This window comes from Oryzias latipes, chromosome 13 (assembly GCF_053564925.1).
Source record: "Oryzias latipes strain Hd-rR chromosome 13, Olatipes_Hd-rR_3.1".
NCBI classification, from domain to species: Eukaryota; Metazoa; Chordata; class Actinopteri; order Beloniformes; family Adrianichthyidae; genus Oryzias; species Oryzias latipes.
The window spans coordinates 13,592,696-13,610,357 of record NC_136249.1 but is presented as its reverse complement, the minus strand read 5'-3'; the positions used below and the strand labels follow the sequence as shown (position 1 = coordinate 13,610,357).

Here is a 17,662-nt window from a genome sequence, read left to right as displayed (position 1 = left end):
GAGTGACAGCCCAGATGACTGACAGCTTGAACAGTCTGCTGTTCTTATTGAATGTCCTGCGAGAATTTACATTAACCTTGCTTTCCCTTTGTCTAACTATGACCCTGTCTGCTCTAGCGCCCCTAGCGACCATTAGAAAAAAGGCATAAATTAGCCGCATCCTTGAATGAGCCGCAGGGTTGAAAGCGTGTGACTAAAGTAGCGGCTTATAATCCGGAAATTACGTTATCTTGCTTCCATGAAATAAACCATCCAAATCCAAATATTTTTCCTACAATCAAGCAGCATTATTGTTTTGACCTAACTTTTTAAGGTTTCAGTTGAAGGTTTTTTTTTTTTGTTGAAACGCAGAGTTGAGTTTTCTTTTCAACAATGTGTTCTCACAGTTCGCTGGTACCTGGCAGCGTTGGCCGTTTGATAACCTAATGGTTTTATTGTCTGCAGCTCCAGGTGATCCAGTTCATTGACGTTGCAGAGCAGGCTCTGACTGCCTTAGAGATGCTGTCAAGGCGACACAGTAAAGCCATTTTGCAGGCCGTATGTACTCCTCTCTGTCAACTGCACTTTTTTTTATAATCATCTTCTCTTTTAGTCTCGTAATACTAAAAATGTGTGACATCTGTCAGGGTGGGCTGGCAGACTGCCTTCTCTACCTGGAGTTCTTCAGTATCAACGCTCAGAGGAATGCCTTGGCCATTGCAGCCAACTGTTGCCAGAGCATCACTCCAGACGAGTTCCACTTTGTTGCAGATTCTCTGCCTCTGTTGACTCAGAGACTAACACACCAGGTGAGGATCCACCTCTGCAAGATGAAGCTGCTGAGACAGTAGTGCTTCAAATGGTCTTTGAAGTATTTGTTAGAATAATTAATTATTTGTGCTGTTCATTTCTACGAAACTCAGTCAGAAATTCTTATCTTAACTTTACTCTCATCTTTGTTGACAAAAATGAAATCAGAAATGTGATTACTTAAGGCCAAAAGCATAGTTTTATTAGCAGCAAAATATGAATAACAACTGTTTGATCAACTTTATTAACTTTATTATAAACTTTAATTGTTGAAATATGTCTAAATACTGCTTTTTCCTCAAACACCTCCTTTCTTTTTAGGACAAAAAGTCAGTTGAAAGCACTTGTCTCTGTTTTGCCAGACTGGTGGACAACTTTCAGCACGAAGAGGTTTGTGAGGTTTTGTTTTACTTTACCCTGTCTAGTTAATCTTTTTGCATGTTTTTTTTGTATGCCCCCCCCCCCCCCCCCCCCCCCCCCCCCCCAGTTACCCTCTCATGTCTGCCTGTGTGCTTTGCTCAACAGAACCTGCTGCAGGAAGTGGCATCAAGAGACTTGTTAACAAACATTCAGCAGCTGCTGGTTGTGACTCCTCCTGTTCTCAGCTCGGGGATGTTCATCATGGTGGTGCGCATGTTTTCACTAATGTGCTCTAACTGTCCAAGCCTGGCGGTCCAGCTTATGAAACAGAGTGAGTAACTCTGCCTGGCCAATGTTTTATGGGCTTCTGATTTTCTCATGCTTCTGTTTTCTCACAAAAAATATTTTTTTATCTTGAAAGTTCAATCTTAAAAAAATAAGTGCTCTGTTCCAAGTGAAGTTTACTGTTTTGACTTTTTAAAACCGTTTTTTTTTTTTTTTAACAGATGATCACTTATACTCACAGTAAAAAAACGCGTACATGTTTTTAATTTTAATCAAAGTTTGTCTAAAAATCAATCTTTTCCCTGAAGTTTTGAGGATTTTTGACTGAAATGGACCCACAATCAAAGCTTTTTATTGTGTCCACAAAACAATGCAAACAATGCTTGAATTGACCAAAGTTTTTGCTTGTATTAAACAGATATAGCGGAAACTCTGCGTTTTCTTCTGTGCGGTGCATCAAATGGCAGCTGCCAGGAGCAGATTGAACTGGTACCCAGGAGTCCCCAGGAGCTCTATGAACTGACGTCCCTCATATGGTAAAGTCTGCTTGTTAGGAGCAATGCAAACAATGTACGGCCAACAGTTTAAACTGTAACGTGTACATTAAAATCCAATGTAAGGGTACTTATAAATGGAAAAAGCTGCATTACTTAGAGGGATTGGTTGTTTTCAAATGGTTTACTAAATCCGCTGGTACCTTCCCCCACAGTGAGCTGATGCCTTGCTTGCCTAGAGAGGGCATCTTTGCCGTTGATGTGATGCTAAAGAAGGGCAGTGCCCAGACGACAGAGGGAGCTATCTGGCAGTGGAGGGATGACCGAGGCCTGTGGCATCCTTACAATCGGATTGACAGCCGCATTATTGAGGTATGTTTTTGTCCTTTACTTTGATATTCTGTCGCATCCTTTACGCTAAAGTTTCTTTATGTCAAAATAGTCGAAAGTTTATTTTCACAAAGATTTCAGAGACCTGATGAGGTTTAGAACTCCACAGCGCTGTTGGTTAAAAGTCTCCCTGTTTGGCTTTTTGGATAAACTAGCTTTTTTTCAGTTTTAAGTTTAATTAAAAAAATATTTAAAATGTATTTGCAATTATAATATTCATTTTAGAAGAATTAGTCAATTTCTGCTGCTCACAAACACCATAAGTATTATTTTAATGATCCTCATAACTGATGTCAGTCTGGGGGAAAGTTTCTATTAGACTGTCTGTTCTTTTTCTAGTACAGGGGGCTGGAACTTGAAGCTCTGGAACCACATGCAGCTCTTTTATTTCACTATTGTGGCTTTGAAAAAAATGCTAATGCTTAAATAATAATTTTAATAAAATAATAAGATAAAATAAAAGCATGACGGTGCACTGAAATCATGACAGAAAATGTCATGTTTGGCTTTCTTGCATTTTAATTCAAGTAAATCTGCTGCAGGAGGAACCTATTTAACACATGGTTTCTTTTATTTTGAAAACTTGTATGTGCTGCTGTCAAAAGGAAAATATTGCAATTATGAAATATAGAAAATAAAAACAGTTATAATTCAATTATTCTATTCAGTTTTATTTATGTAGCCCAATATAACAACACAGTTGTCTCCAACAGGGTTTCACTATTGATCAATTATCAGACATATTTAAAGTTGCTTTTAATAAATGAATGATTTTATGACCACAAAAAAGATTATTTTTCTAAACATTGAGATGCGACTTGGCGGTTGCAGATTCCTTCTTGCTCTAGAGCATCAAAAATTTGTTTTTTTTCAAACACAAAATGAAAATAAACACAAGAGTTTAAAGTAGACAGATAAAACAAAACAGTGCTTGAAAAGGAGTGGGTAGAAGAAACATTTCGTATGATTCCACCCCTTTTTACAACACCTTATGTTGTGCATATTCCTATTTACAGTTTTTTTTTTTTCCTCAAAACATTCAATTATGAATGAGATGTGCAACATTGGATTTGATCTGAAATGATGTGTAACCGTGTTGTTTAACACTGATATTTCAACTTTAGTCTTTATTTAAGCCAAAAGAACCCATGTTGACGTCAGTGTAATAGAAAAAAAGCAGAAATGGTAGCTGTGGTCTTCTTGGTTTGTGGTAAAATACACATAATTTTATTTTTAAGAAAAAGTGGGTCCAGGGTACTTATGGGTTAAGATATGAATTTAAATGTTTTAAAACCAACCATAAAGCTTTAAATTCTTCCTGAAGATCACCTGCAAGAAATTAAAATGCTTTCAAACTTAGTGTTTTGATTAAGCTTCATGAATATTTGTACTTTATGTTTATAGATCTGTTAACACACCAAACGTCTGCCAATTGATTTATATGTAATTTGAGTGGATTTTACCAGATGCATGTTATAAAGCTTTAGGACATTGTTGCTCGACAACATTAACCCTGTTTATTCAGCTTCAGTTGCTGTTTGGGCTGATCTATGTTTTTCTGAGGATGGATGTGTGGTTTCCTCACAGACAGCCCACCAGAACGGGGAAGATGAGATCAGCTTGTCGACCCTGGGCCGAGTGTACACTATTGACTTCAACTCTATGCAGCAGATAAATGAAGATACTGGAACAGCGCGGGGCATCCAGAGGAAGCCCAATCCTCTGTCCAACCCCAACACAGGTGAGGCCTCTGCTCCCCAGTGGCTTTTCTGAGAATGGCGGCTCACTGGGTTTTCCAGAAATTATAAAGCAAAGAAGCATTTTGTTTATTTTTCATACATAGTAAAGGAAAAGCTTCTGAAAATTCTAAATATGATCTTCTGACATCTAAAAACTGCAGTTTGTCAGAGAAAAGCAAAACTCAACAAGGATCTTTTCAGCTGATTAAATAGTTTGATTTTTGGTTTTCCCGATTGTGCAAACACTTTAAAGGTAAACATGACCGTGTGCACTGTGAGTTTTACACCAGATCTATTCCATGTCTGATTTTTAGGAAGCCACCAGGAGGTCAGACGAGAAGATGCACGAGCCCAGTTGATGAAGGAGGACCCAGAGCTTGCAAAGTGCTTCATTAAAACGCTGTTTGGGGTCCTGTATGAGGTGTACAGTTCCTCAGCTGGCCCTGCTGTCCGACACAAGTGCCTTAGAGCCATCCTCAGGATCATCTACTTTGCTGATGCAGAGCTTCTGAGGGATGTGCTGAGGAACCATGCTGTGTCCAGGTAATGCATGCATGGACCTCTACACAAAGATGTTCTGACTGAAGCTGAGTTTCAGCTTATTAGTTGTTGATGGAAATTGCCGGAATAAAAGCTTTTTATAATTGGTTTGACCTTTCTTTGTTCCTGCAGTCACATTGCCTCCATGCTCTCCAGCCAGGACCTGAAGATTGTAGTTGGTTCTCTGCAGATGGCTGAAATCCTCATGCAGAAACTGCCAGATGTGTTCAGTGTCTATTTCAGAAGAGAAGGTAATGTTTGATGCCATGGAAACGGGTTACTATTTTCACCGGTATAAATGTAAAACCATTTGCTCTAAAGATTAAATAGTTGGTTTAAAGCTTAAATTAATAATTGTCTTTCTGCTTCATGGACCACAATAGACAGATCGTGTTCCATGTCTGTTTAAAGAACAGTTTTTGTGGCATCTCTTTGATGGAGATCATATATTAAGTATTTCATTCATTCATCTTCTGCCATTTTGTCCCTTTCGGGGTCACGGGGCTGCCGGAGCCTATCCCGGCTACTTGTGGGCGAAGGCAGGGGACACCCTGGACAGTTTGCCAGTCTGTCGCAGGGCGATACAAAAATTTAAATAAAGGAAATTAAGTATTTCTTTATTCAAATTTTTGTGAATTGGGAGCTGCTGCTTAGCAGAACGTATGTCCTAGAAAATGACCGTTTTTAAATTATATTTTGGCTAAAAACAGCATAATCAGCATTAGGTCTCAGGGCTCCAGACTAACTTTTTTCACTAGGAGCACAGTGGCCCCTAACTGAAAATTTTAGGGGCACATCCAGAAAATTTAGGGGCGCATACCGTAAATCAACATTCTAACCAAATCTACTAATTTCCACTGTATTACTAATAAATACTTTAATAATAGATGCAGAAATTACAATGTGCTGTTTCAAATGCAGTGTCACATTTTAATCTGCACTTTTGAAGATGCAACAAGAAGGTAAACTGACAGCACCATCGCTGTCATGACAGTACAAATAGTAAAGAAAACAGATGGAAATTTATCTTTGTGACACCAAATAGGTGCAGCCAAGATGCACAATAAGTGTGTTTGAGATTACCCAGGTGAACTCAACGCTGTTCAGATCACCTGGTGTTTGACATATATTTTTGTTTTTGCTCCAACCTCAACTGTCAATCATCACAAAAATATCGCGAGAAAGGGGTGGGAGCAAAGGGGCAAACCTACCCGGACACAGCTGGAAACTGAACTGACTGAAAGCTGCCCTACAGGCTACAAAACAATGCATTATGGGACATGTGTCCTGATGGTTTTTGTAGTGGAGTGATTAATTAAAATAATTTAAAATACCAATTCATTAAAAAAGGCTACATGCATTACAAAACATTAAAATAATCATAAAATATAGAGTAACACAGATCATACTAAGGGGGAGAAGAATATTAAAACTAAATTGAATGTTAAGGACAACTCCAATTTCCTGTTCTCCTTCAGTCTTGCTGCAGATTCGCTTTCATCTCACAGCCCCCCCGCCTGGTGTCCCCAATGATCCAGGCGAGGTGCCGGTTCATGTCAAGCACATCTATCGTTGCATTTTCCCCAAGTATTTTCAGTGTGTCTAAAACTAATGTTGTTTTTGCTCGAGCATGATTAAAATTCAAGCCCCGTTAGCTGTCACGCATGTAGGTGTGGGACATTTATTCTCCTCAGCTGACCCGACTCCCGCAGGAGCGGTGAGCTGCCGTATCAGCCGTTCATAAACCGTTTGATGCGCCGCCGTAACCAAAACTTAACCTTCCTCCGGTTCTGTGTGACCCAGAGAAAAGTTCAGCACGGACTGCATGTATGTAGAAAATTACGAGCGAATGAATACGTTCTAAAGGAAAGTAAGGAACTCCTTAATGTGGTCCGGGGAGGGGGCTGTCAGGTTTCCTGCTTTTAAACCCTGTCATTGTCCCGCCCCCAAGACTCATATACCCCACTGTGATTGGTTGGTCAGCTACGCGCACGACAATGAAAGAGTGTCATTCATACAAACTGGCGGGCTGCAGTAACATTAAAGCTTCATATTAAGGCGGGGGCCGCAAAATATCATCATGGGGGCCGCAAATAGCCCGCGGGCCGCGAGTTTGAGACCCCTGCTGTACACTCTGGCACTGGTACACTAGCCGCAGGTCGGAAGAACGTATCAATAGTTCGCTTACTCATAGCTCAGACGCACATATCAGGTTGTGATATTTGTCTCAGTTTCCTTCCCACAGATGTTTATGCGCGCTCGATTATCTCTAGGCCCCTCCCCCTACACGCATTCTAGCCACTCACCGTGGCTTTCCCAATCTTCTCACACGCAGTGGCCGCCTCACACACAGGCATCACGCGAGAGTGTACATGCTCGCGTTTCATGAATATGTGCGCGAGTGTGTGTGTCTGCCTGCGTGCGTGTGCGCTCGCGTCTCATAGATTGATCATTGACGTGCCCCTTCCAAGTTTAATGTATAAAAAATACTGAGGGTGGTGGAGGCAAATTGACTGGTCGCGCATGTGCGACTGGATGTAAAATTCAGTCGCACACTCTCAAATTTTGGTAACAAAATGCGACCAATTGCTCGCAGTCTGGAGCCCTGGGTCTGCACGATATGAGGAAGACTGACGATATGCGATATTAGTGATTAATATTGCGATAACGATATAATTTGCGGTATATAAACAACTAGCAAAACAACCACAACATCATTCCTATTTCATTGCAGCAGTTTAAAAATTATATTCCAAATGACCCTCGTCGGCAAAGGGGGCAAACATCTCGCATACAAGGGCTCCATCTGATTGGTCAACAACGTTAAAGGGTCTATCCGATTGCTCAAATGCATAAAGGGATTTATTTGATTCCTTAAATGCTTCAAGCTGCCATAAGATTGTTTTAGCACATTTAAGGAAATCATTTATTGCAATTTTCGCTGTCTTTTGCAAAATGCATATTGCACAGCTTGATATCGTGATAACGATAGATTTGCGGTATATTGTGCAGGCCTAATCAAAATTTAAAGACCGCTGGGAGCATTTTTACAATAAACCAAAGATGATTGGAGTGGAAATTAAATGAGTTTTTATTTTTATTTTATTTTATGTGAAGCCCCAGTTTTTAGCCACACTTTCTCAATTCCTTTTTATTAAATTGTCTTGTTGGAACTTTTAAAACAGAGTTGTATTCTCTTACTGTGGTTTCACTCAGGTGTGATGCACCAGGTGAAAAACCTTGCAGAGTCGGAGAGCTTTCTGGTCACCAGTCCTCCAAAAGCTTGTCCTAGTGGTACAGCCAGTCTCTGCACCACAACCATCAGCACTGCGTCTACGACGGCTACTAACAATGCAACTCCTGACCTGGGCTCCCCCAGCTTCCAGCACAGTATGGATGACTCTCTGGACCTCAGCCCACAGGGGTGAGTTTGATGAACACATTTATTAGTGCTTATTAACAAAGGAACATTTGCAGTCAGTCAGGGAAATTTGTTTTGTATTTTAAATTGAAATGAAAGTGAAAACAAGAGTTTTAAATGACAGATTTTCTTTGCAACCAAGGCGGTTAAGTGATGTCCTAAAGAGAAAGAGACTTCCCAAAAGAGGTCCCAGGAGGCCCAAATACTCTCCACCAAGAGATGATGACAAAGTAGACAATCAGGGTAAGCCAAGTCTGCTGTTATGCAGTAGAATACCTACTAAACACGAATCATTCATTTATCCAAAAAAGGGTATCGCATGCATACTTGTTTTTATGTGTTTTAAAGTATTGTGAAATTCCAGAACTAAAATGTAGTTTTCTATTTGATAACTCTCACCACAACAGCTAAAAGCCCCACCAGTACTCAGTCCCCCAAGTCCTCCTTTTTGGCCAGTTTGAATCCCAAAAGCTGGGGGAAGCTTGGCACCCAAACCAATAACGCCAACTCAGAGCCGTCTCGCACTGCGGGGGTGAGCGGCTTGTCGAGGGCGCCTCCTAAGGACTCTATTTCCAATAACAGGTACATTGATAGGTTTACCAGTTGAATTTTGGGACAAATGTTGCTTTTTAACAGTCTTCCCCCTTTCAGCGTAGAAGTCATGGTATGTGTATTGTTTTTTTTGTTTTGTAGAGACAAAATCAAAGCCTGGATCAAAGAGCAAGCGAGTAAATTTGTGGAGCGTTACTTCAACTCAGAAAACGTGGATGGCAGCAACCCTGCATTGAATGTTCTCCAGAGACTCTGCACAGCCACCAAACAGCTCAGTCTGCAGGTACTAAACAGAAACGGCACCAAACAGCGCTGTTCTGGGGCTGCTGGTAGTTCTGTAAAAGCACCTCGGCATCAGGTCCTGATTCACATTGACGCTACAGAAAACAGATCAAATCTCACATCTACATACGTTAGTGAATCTCCAGGTCACACGCTGTGACTGAAAGGCTTTCATCGTTTGTTCCCCAGGTGGACGGTGGTTTGGAGTGCCTAGCTGAGATCTCCAGCATTGTGTCCGAGTCGGACGTGTCTTCTTTTGAGATTCAGCACAGCGGGCTGGTGAAGCAGCTCCTGGTCTATCTTTCCTCAAACACAGACCGAGACTTGCTGAGTCGTGACATCAGGCTCAAGCGGTTCCTCCACGTGTTTGCCGGCTGTCCAGTGAGTAAAACAAACCAGCGTACAGGGGTCCCTCATTCTCTTATCTTATCTTATCTTATTCATTGCAGGAGTTGCGGTCTAAGAATAAATCCGCCAAAGATGAAATTTGCAAAGTAGCAAACTTTTTTTTTTACAATATAGATGTTTTAAAGCTGTAAAACTCCTCATTGCACACTTTTCTCAGACAGACCCGAACATTTTCAGACTTTTATCTCTGGTTTAAACTCTCAAAGTTCTAACCTTTTGTGTAAAAAGAAGTCCAGAATTTATGTAAATATGGCAAAATTCTGTACCTATAAGAGACCGCACAATGAGAATGCAGAGCACAATCAGCTGTTAAAAAAAAACCCAACTGTCACTGTATTAAATATATTATAAATTCACTGTACTCTGTTGGTCATCTGCTCTTGTATTCGCCACATCCCATCTGTTTGTTTGTTGTTTGAAGGCTCCTGGAATAGAACCTGTAGGTCAACTGAACCCGACCGAGACCGCGCCCTTCCTGGGACTGGTGTACAAGATGAACAGCTGTCTGAGCCAGATGGAGCAGTTCCCAGTGAAGGTCCACGACTTCCCCAGTGGTAACGGCAACGGCAGCAGGTCTGTCTCCACAGAAGCCTTCAGTCTCACCATTCAAAGACTCTTGAATCCTCACGGAAAAGTTTCCTCTCGATTCTTCAGGGGTTCCCAAGCACTGAAGTTCTTCAACACGCATCAGCTCAAGTGTCAGCTGCAGAGACACCCGGATTGCACTAATGTCAAGCAGTGGAAGGGCGGCCCTGTGAAGATCGATCCCCTGGCTCTGGTGCAGGCCATTGAGAGATATCTAGTGGTCAGAGGTGAGGAGCTTGTTGCAAAGTGAGACTGCAAAGCCGGACTTATTTTAAGTTTTCTTTTTTTTTTTTTTTTTAATAAGTCATTGTTTTAAGAATCTGTTGCAGATCCAGAAAAGCAAATGTTGCCTTGAAAGTTGAAGTGATGATGTTAAGATGACATATTTTGGTTTGTGAAGCCTTTGACGGACATTGTAGTTCAGTGCGACTCAACTCGAATGTTGTAGGTGCCAGTGCTTTAACTGATGCTTGTTTTTTTTCTTGCCTCTGATGGGATCAGACAAATCCTCAGATGTGGGAGTTCCAACATCTCTGCAACACAGAAGTTCTGCACACTCTGGAAATTCAGACGCAATTATCATTTTTTTCATTGAAAATGTATTTCCTGAAACTTATCAGCAAACAGGAAAATGCTGAGTTAATTTGTTTGTCAGAGACTGACTAATCAAGTCAGAGTGCATCTCTCAGCAAAAAAAAAGTAGGCTGTAGGCTTTGTGTATTCGGTTCTTTCTTCTCCTGGAACACTGTAAAAGTGTCACTGAGTTTTGTCATGGCTGATGCTGCACTTGTGATGCGCGTTCAGCACGCTCTGGAACTCGCTTTTAGCATACGGTGTTCACACTGGACTGTCGCTGCCCGAAACAACCGCATGTACCTACAGTTGGAAGAGGTTTGGTGTGAAATGTCCAAGCAGTGTAAATATTGCTTTTACTTTTCCAGCTCTATTCCTAAATAGGTAAAAGACTTCCAGCCGCTTACAAACCACAATCATTAATTCATCCTCCATGATCAATTTTCTAATAGTTGGCACTTCCGTGTTTTGAAAAGGACGCCATCCATACCTCACTACCAAGTCCAAGTCCCTGATTGGTCAAAGTTCAACTGGTTTAATTGTTGGCACGTGCTCAATCGCCCAAAAACATACTTAAGAACTTGCGTAGTGCCATGTGAATACCGGATTTTTAAACACAGAAGCCCAAAATACCCGTGCATTTACATAGACTTTTCATTGGTTTTTGAGCTCAGTATGAACGCAGCATCAGAGTGAATCAGCAGCAGATCTATTCCCTCCAAAAACATTCAAATGTTATTTGGTAAAAGCTCAAAAATGAACGTGGCCAATTTTGACTGTTGGATTTTTTTTTTTCCAACAGGTTATGGTCGAATCAGGGAAGAGGATGAAGACAGTGATGACGACGGTTCAGATGATGAAATTGACGAGTCACTGGTATGTCACAGCTTTGTGGGGTTCTTGTGTTTTTCTCTTGTTTTTTGTTGAACCTGTACTTTGTTTTAGTTTTATTTTATTTTTTAAACCTTTTTAAGTGTTCAATGCCACTTCTTCTGTTTTTGATTGTAAAGGCGGCGCAGTTCCTGAATTCGGGCAGCGTCCGACACCGGTTACAGTTCTACATTGGTGACCACTTGCTACCGTACAACATGACTGTGTACCAGGCTGTACGTCAGTACAGTCTCCAGGCGGAAGAAGAAAGGGAGTCCACAGACGACGAGGCCAACCCTCTGGGCCGTGCTGGAATCTGGACCAAAACACACACGATATGGTACATTAATGGATTTTAATAAAAAAAGTACTTTTTTTTTTTATCACTGTCTAAAATGGTCTGTTGTAATTTCTGAATAAACTCCCAATAAATTCATGTGTCTAAGAATACAAACTAAAGGGTATTTTTAGACACTGTCAGCTTTTTTCCATGCACTTTCCTGTAACTTTTAGGTTTTAGTTTAAATAGTCTTGTTGCTTGTTCCAGCTGACCTGCAGCAGATGAAAACTGGTCAACAGTGTAGCCCGCTGCAGGTATCGAACAGTCAGAATGAGACTCGGACATGTGTGACTCATACTGGCCAGTTTGAGTCAAATTACCCTTTAATGCCAGAGTTTTGCTGCTCAGTGGTTGATGCTTTTTTTGAATTATAGTAACTCCTTAACCCTTTGCACATTAACATAATTCTGATGGATGCTGAAAGTCTCCGTTGGTACGAAACACTCTTAAAATTATTTTTTGATTTAATCGAAAAACTTTTACAGGTTTCTTTTCGGCTGACGGTGCTCTGAGGCTAAAATAAAATCCTGTGGCTAGGTTTTCCCCTTGAACTGTGTTTGGTGGAGCTCAGAAAAGACACGTTCTGTCCTGTTTGCAGGTATAAGCCTGTGAGAGAAGACGAGGATGGAGGGAAAGATGCTGTGGGTGGAAAGAGGGGCAGAGCTCAGACGGCCCCCACCAAAACCTCCCCCCGAAATGCCAAGAAGCAGGATGAGCTGTGGCACGGTGCGTCTTTCAAACCCAGAGAAATTACTGAAATTACTTCTTTGTTTTTTAATTTGAAACCTAACTGTAGTCGGTAAATAGTCCAGACTTTCTGGATCTCCTGGTATTTCAACGGTTAATCTGGTTTAGTGCCACTCTTCTCTTAAAATGCGTTCAGGTGGTTCCACTGACGGGTTTATCTCATCTGCAGATGGCGTCTGTCCCACCGTCATCAATCCTTTAGACACATACCTCAGTTCAGAGCCACCGGAAACCATAACCTTTGACGACCCCTCTCTGGATGTCATCCTGCTTCTGAGGGTTCTTCACGCCATCAGTAGATACTGGTTCTACCTGCATGAGGTCCATGTCTTTACCACAACTGAAAAAGAGTTCAAACTTCATCCTTTGTGTTACGAGAATTCCACTCTTTTAAATGTGTTTTTCTCTTTTTCTTTTTTTTAGAGTGCTGCTTGTAAAGAAATTTTAACTACCAATGAGTTCATAAACAGTAAATTGACTGCCAAAGCCAACCGTCAGCTGCAGGACCCGCTGGTAATCATGACGGGGAACATCCCCACCTGGCTCATTGAGCTTGGAAAGAGCTGGTGAGTCTCCTTCTGACCAACTCAAGAACCTCAAGTTTCATTCCCGCTGCTCCAACTGGCAGCAACGTTTAGTCTCAACACTTGTTTCCTTGTCCGCGCAGCCCCTTCTTCTTCCCGTTTGACACCCGGCAGATGTTATTCTACGTCACCGCCTTTGATCGCGACAGAGCCATGCAGCGGCTTCTGGACACAAACCCTGAGATCAACCAGTCAGACTCTCAGGACAGCAGAGTGGCTCCACGCCTTGACAGAAAAAAGGTAAACGGATCCCTGTACTTTTAAATAAGAAACTATTAATCTGCACCAGTCTGTTGGTCACACCAGTCCTTCTTATGTCCTTTTGAAGAGGACGATAAACCGTGAGGAGCTCCTTAAACAGGCAGAGTCTGTCATTCAGGACCTCGGCAGCTCCAGAGCCATGCTGGAGATTCAGTACGAGAATGAGGTACCTTTGTTTTCTGTTGCTTCTACACTGGAACCGATGATGAGACAGTTTCAATTTGATCTGTATTGTGGAACTGGACTGAGTGTGATGTCACCCACAGCACATACCTTACTTCCAGCTCCAACAAAACAAATTCAATTCAGTCGCCATTTTTTTCATAAATTAGACGCCGCTATGTTGGGGTCAGAAGGGATTATTCAGGGTCAGTCTGAGTCATTGTTTCTATGCTAACCAACCAGGAGTGCTCTTGTTGGAAGTCTACTCCCCTACCACTTGAAATCTGGCACATGTTTTGAACTTGCACTAAAGAAAAACATCCTAAAGAAAACAGTATTATCCAGACATGTTTTAAAAAAAGTACCAGAGCAATAATGGTTATTCTGACAAATGAAATGACAAATAGCGGTTTATTTCTCTTTAGAGGTTTATGGGATTTTGGCTTCTTGGAGCCAGTTGGTACTTCCTGTTTGGAACACTGGGGGGAGGATCACTCAGTCCAGTTCTGTCATACAGTCAATAATCTAAACAGAAAAAGCAACATTTGTTTGTTTGTTTTAGGTTGGAACGGGCCTGGGCCCCACCCAGGAGTTCTATGCTCTGGTGTCTCAGGAGCTTCAGAGAGCTGATCTAGGTCTTTGGAGAGGTGAAGAGGTCACTCTGACAAACCCTAAAGGTGCTTCCTTCACTCACAGCCAACATTCACTCTCATTGTCGTTATCTGACATGAAACTTTAGACATGGAGATTCTCCAAGTGACTTTGTTGTCTCTGCTCCACAGGCAATCAGGAGGGTACCAAGTACATGTTCAGCTCCAGAGGATTGTTTGCAGTTCCTTTTGGCAGAACAACCAAACCAGCACACATAGCCAAAATCAAAATGAAGTTTCGCTTCTTAGGAAAGTTGATGGCCAAAGCCATTATGGACTTCAGACTGGTACAAACTTCACTCTGTGCTTGGTTTTAGTTGGTAGATTCCTATCCACAGATGCTCAAACTCTGTTTTCTCTTTGACCCAGCTGGATCTGCCTCTGGGGCTCCCGTTTTATAAGTGGATGCTGCGACACGAGACGTCTGTGAGCTCACACGACCTGGTTAACATCGACCCCGGTGTGGCCAAGTCCATCCAGCATTTGGAGGACATCATTCGGCAGAAGAAGCGGCTGGAGCAGGACCGATCTCAGGTGACGGAATCAACCCAGCTCATTGCATGGGGTCAAGTCAGGAGCCGCTTAAAGGGAAGAAAGAAAAGGATTAAATAATTTGGAAAAAGATTTTAAACAGCTTAAAATGTGAAAGTACACATTGTAAACTTTAATGAAATATAATGTATATTTTAAGCTTTAAAGAAATATTAATAAATAATAAACAAATTATCAGGGTTGGCTAATGGAACATGATTGAGATCAGGCGACGGGTTTTGGTGATGTAATTTCCCCCATTTTTAATGGGTTTAAAGCCCCACCCCCACATAGAATTAGGAACTACTCTAAAAAAGGGAAACTGTAAATTGAGGACTGAAAGCAAAGGAAAAAGAAAAAATTGAAAATGCGAAACAGCAGCGGTTTATTTGGTAACAGTTTATAATTTTTTCATTTCAATTTTGCAGTTTTCTTTTTCAATATTTCTTTAAAGTTTAAAGTATATTTGTTTTAAACTTATTGTTTCATTTGTCAAATTCTCTATATTTCCTTACAGTTTACAATGTGTACTTTTGAGTTTAAAGCACATCTCAAATGTCTTTGTTTTTAATATTAACAACATCTATTTTTTAATCACCTGAACCTGATCCTGATTTAAGCCCGTGTCTTGGCCTCACTTCCGGAGCGGTTGGATTCCTTATGTGGTTCTCGTTTCTCTCATCAGACTAGAGAAACCTTACAGCAAGCTCTGGAAAGCCTGAACATGAACGGCTGCTCTGTGGAGGACCTGGGCTTGGACTTCACTCTTCCCGGCTTCCCGAACATCGAGCTGAAAAAGGGGGGCAAAGATGTGGCGGTCACAATCTACAACCTGGAGGAGTACCTCAGGGTTAGTTGTTCTGCTTTTGAGTTAAAACTGTTGGACCTTTTCATGTCTTCAAGTGGATTCAAGCCCAGATGTCCTGACTCTTCTTGTGAACGTCACCTGGATTCCTGAAAGCCTTCACCATATTCTTTAGCAGGTTTTGAATGTTGCTGCTTTGTCTTGTAGTTGGTGGTTTACTGGACTTTAAATGAAGGAGTGTCGAGACAGTTTGAGTCCTTTCGGGAAGGATTCGAGTCGGTCTTTCCTTTGCATCACCTGCAGTATTTCTACCCAGAGGAGGTACGTGTTTGTCTTTGGTTTGGTTTTGGCTTTTCTCCATTCTCCGTCACTCACCCTGTATCGTGCTTCGCTGCAGCTCGACCAGTTGCTGTGTGGCAGCAAATCAGAGACATGGGATGTGAAGACGCTGATGGAGTGTTGCAGACCGGATCATGGATACACGCATGATAGGTGAGCAGCATCACCGCTTCACTCATTCCAACATTCTTCAGTAAACGGTACCGACACTCAATGGCCAGTTGATACCGGTACTGATTTATATAATACTACCAGTACCACGTCAAAACACAGGTTTTTGTTCCTTTTCGTTTTACTGTTCAATTCTAACCCATCTTTTTCCAGCGATTGTGAAAGTTTGGCAAGATTCTTAATCAGCAGCCTGATAAGAGTTGCGTGTACAATGCTCTTGACTGTCAAAGAATGAAATCAAGCATGAAGGCACATTCAAGCGCTCTCCTTCACCTTGTCATGCCGCTTCATCACACAGAAGTGTTTAAGGGAAAAAACAATTTTTTTTTTTTTTTTTTTTCCATTTTTAAAACGGCGCTTTGAGCACCTGAATAGTTTCAAATGTACCAGTTCGGCATAAAATCCAAACAGTGAAGTGGTCCCTTGCTGCACCAGGGGCTTTATCGGCGCTCTTGCAGATTTGTTTTTTTTGTTTTGTTTATTTTAATAGTGCATTGTGTTGGCTGGCTGTGGACCTGTCAATCAATCTCCTCCATGCCGTCTCCTGTAGGGAGTGTGTTCAGTTTACTAAATCCACATAAATCTGCAATCATCATCAGATCTGTAATGCTGGACTTATTGTTCTATGAAGGTTTGAACTTTGAAAGTGTAAACAAGAGAGAAAAGTGTGAAACTGTTTGTCTGAGAAAAGTGTGTCGTGTGTGTAGTGAGGAGTCTTCCAGCCTTAAGTAATCTGCAATCCTTATTTGTGGATTTCAGCTACGGCTGGTTATTTTTTAAATGCAACTCCCGGATAAACGAGAGACCACTGTGAAAGTGTGATGTTTGTTTTCCATGGTTGAAAAGGGTCATTTCTGACAATCCATCGACTCTTGTCGTTTTGTAGTCGTGCCATTCGGTTCCTGTTTGAGGTGTTGAGCAGCTTCGACGCGGAGCAGCAGAGACTCTTCCTGCAGTTTGTCACAGGAAGCCCCAGACTGCCTGTTGGAGGTGATTATTTCTATTTAAGTGTATTTAAATCTGTAATGCTTGAACATGGAAGCCTTTGGTCCAGTGTTGAGGTTCTTAGAATTACCGCAGCTCTTCAACCTTTTATGCACTTCACGTGATTCTAGTGTGTTCTGAAGCGGAGAAAAGCGGCTTTGTGCTGAAATGCAACACTTAACAATATTGAACTGTAGATGCAGTCAACTTAAATCAGCACAGAGATAAGCGGCTCTGCGACGATACGTCACTAACGTAAAGGCCCGTACACACCGGGACGAATTTGGCGCGTGATTTTCGCCGACGTTTAACGCCTCATGACTAAACAGAGGGCACCAATGTGAGTGTGCACACCGACGCGAAAAACGCCACGCGTCAAAGCGTCACTTTTTAAAAACCGCCTCGGGTTCGTTTTTTTGGTTTGACGAGCCGCGTCAAAAACTATACGACCAATGAGAATGGCGCTTTTGCACACGTGTCTGGGGCTTCTGAAGTTACAGAAAAACACAACTTGGGGGCGCTAAAACACAAAACTGCCTTGCTGAGCACATATACCAGCGAAGAAGATAGACGCCAAGTAGCGTCTACACTGTCGCAAAGAAATAATGACGGACTTTCTAAAATATCCCCGAAAAACGCTCATGATACATTTTCAGCTCTTGTACCAGTCGATAAAACTTCCCATGTTCTTCTCTTCTCGTAACTATGGGATGTACCCAAAATCGGCGTCTTTTGCGGCGTCTTTCATCATTCAACAGAACAATAATTTCTTCATCGCTGGAACTGGAGCTACTGGTGCT

The 17,662-nt window shown here is 41.7% G+C and overlaps 1 protein-coding gene across 7 annotated transcripts in view; it reads left to right on the top strand.

Annotated features, from left to right (window-relative positions):
* The window catches only part of trip12 (thyroid hormone receptor interactor 12), a 33,126-nt gene that overhangs the window by 13,219 nt on the left and 2,245 nt on the right, over nt 1-17,662 (top strand). For all 7 annotated transcript variants that reach the window (XM_023962037.2, XM_023962042.2, XM_023962040.2 and 4 more), the window contains exons 12-41: nt 445-537; nt 627-788; nt 1,111-1,179; nt 1,315-1,480; nt 1,853-1,970; nt 2,144-2,300; nt 3,906-4,059; nt 4,372-4,600; nt 4,730-4,848; nt 7,814-8,021; nt 8,161-8,261; nt 8,426-8,600; nt 8,712-8,853; nt 9,042-9,233; nt 9,682-9,833; nt 9,915-10,072; nt 11,221-11,294; nt 11,429-11,628; nt 12,227-12,354; nt 12,545-12,696; nt 12,799-12,941; nt 13,043-13,199; nt 13,288-13,386; nt 13,945-14,059; nt 14,165-14,319; nt 14,402-14,566; nt 15,249-15,413; nt 15,576-15,689; nt 15,766-15,860; nt 16,765-16,868. In XM_023962037.2, coding sequence (XP_023817805.1) covers nt 445-537; nt 627-788; nt 1,111-1,179; nt 1,315-1,480; nt 1,853-1,970; nt 2,144-2,300; nt 3,906-4,059; nt 4,372-4,600; nt 4,730-4,848; nt 7,814-8,021; nt 8,161-8,261; nt 8,426-8,600; nt 8,712-8,853; nt 9,042-9,233; nt 9,682-9,833; nt 9,915-10,072; nt 11,221-11,294; nt 11,429-11,628; nt 12,227-12,354; nt 12,545-12,696; nt 12,799-12,941; nt 13,043-13,199; nt 13,288-13,386; nt 13,945-14,059; nt 14,165-14,319; nt 14,402-14,566; nt 15,249-15,413; nt 15,576-15,689; nt 15,766-15,860; nt 16,765-16,868 — 4,261 coding nt within the window. The remainder of the gene's footprint in view (nt 1-444; nt 538-626; nt 789-1,110; nt 1,180-1,314; nt 1,481-1,852; nt 1,971-2,143; nt 2,301-3,905; nt 4,060-4,371; nt 4,601-4,729; nt 4,849-7,813; nt 8,022-8,160; nt 8,262-8,425; nt 8,601-8,711; nt 8,854-9,041; nt 9,234-9,681; nt 9,834-9,914; nt 10,073-11,220; nt 11,295-11,428; nt 11,629-12,226; nt 12,355-12,544; nt 12,697-12,798; nt 12,942-13,042; nt 13,200-13,287; nt 13,387-13,944; nt 14,060-14,164; nt 14,320-14,401; nt 14,567-15,248; nt 15,414-15,575; nt 15,690-15,765; nt 15,861-16,764; nt 16,869-17,662) is intronic.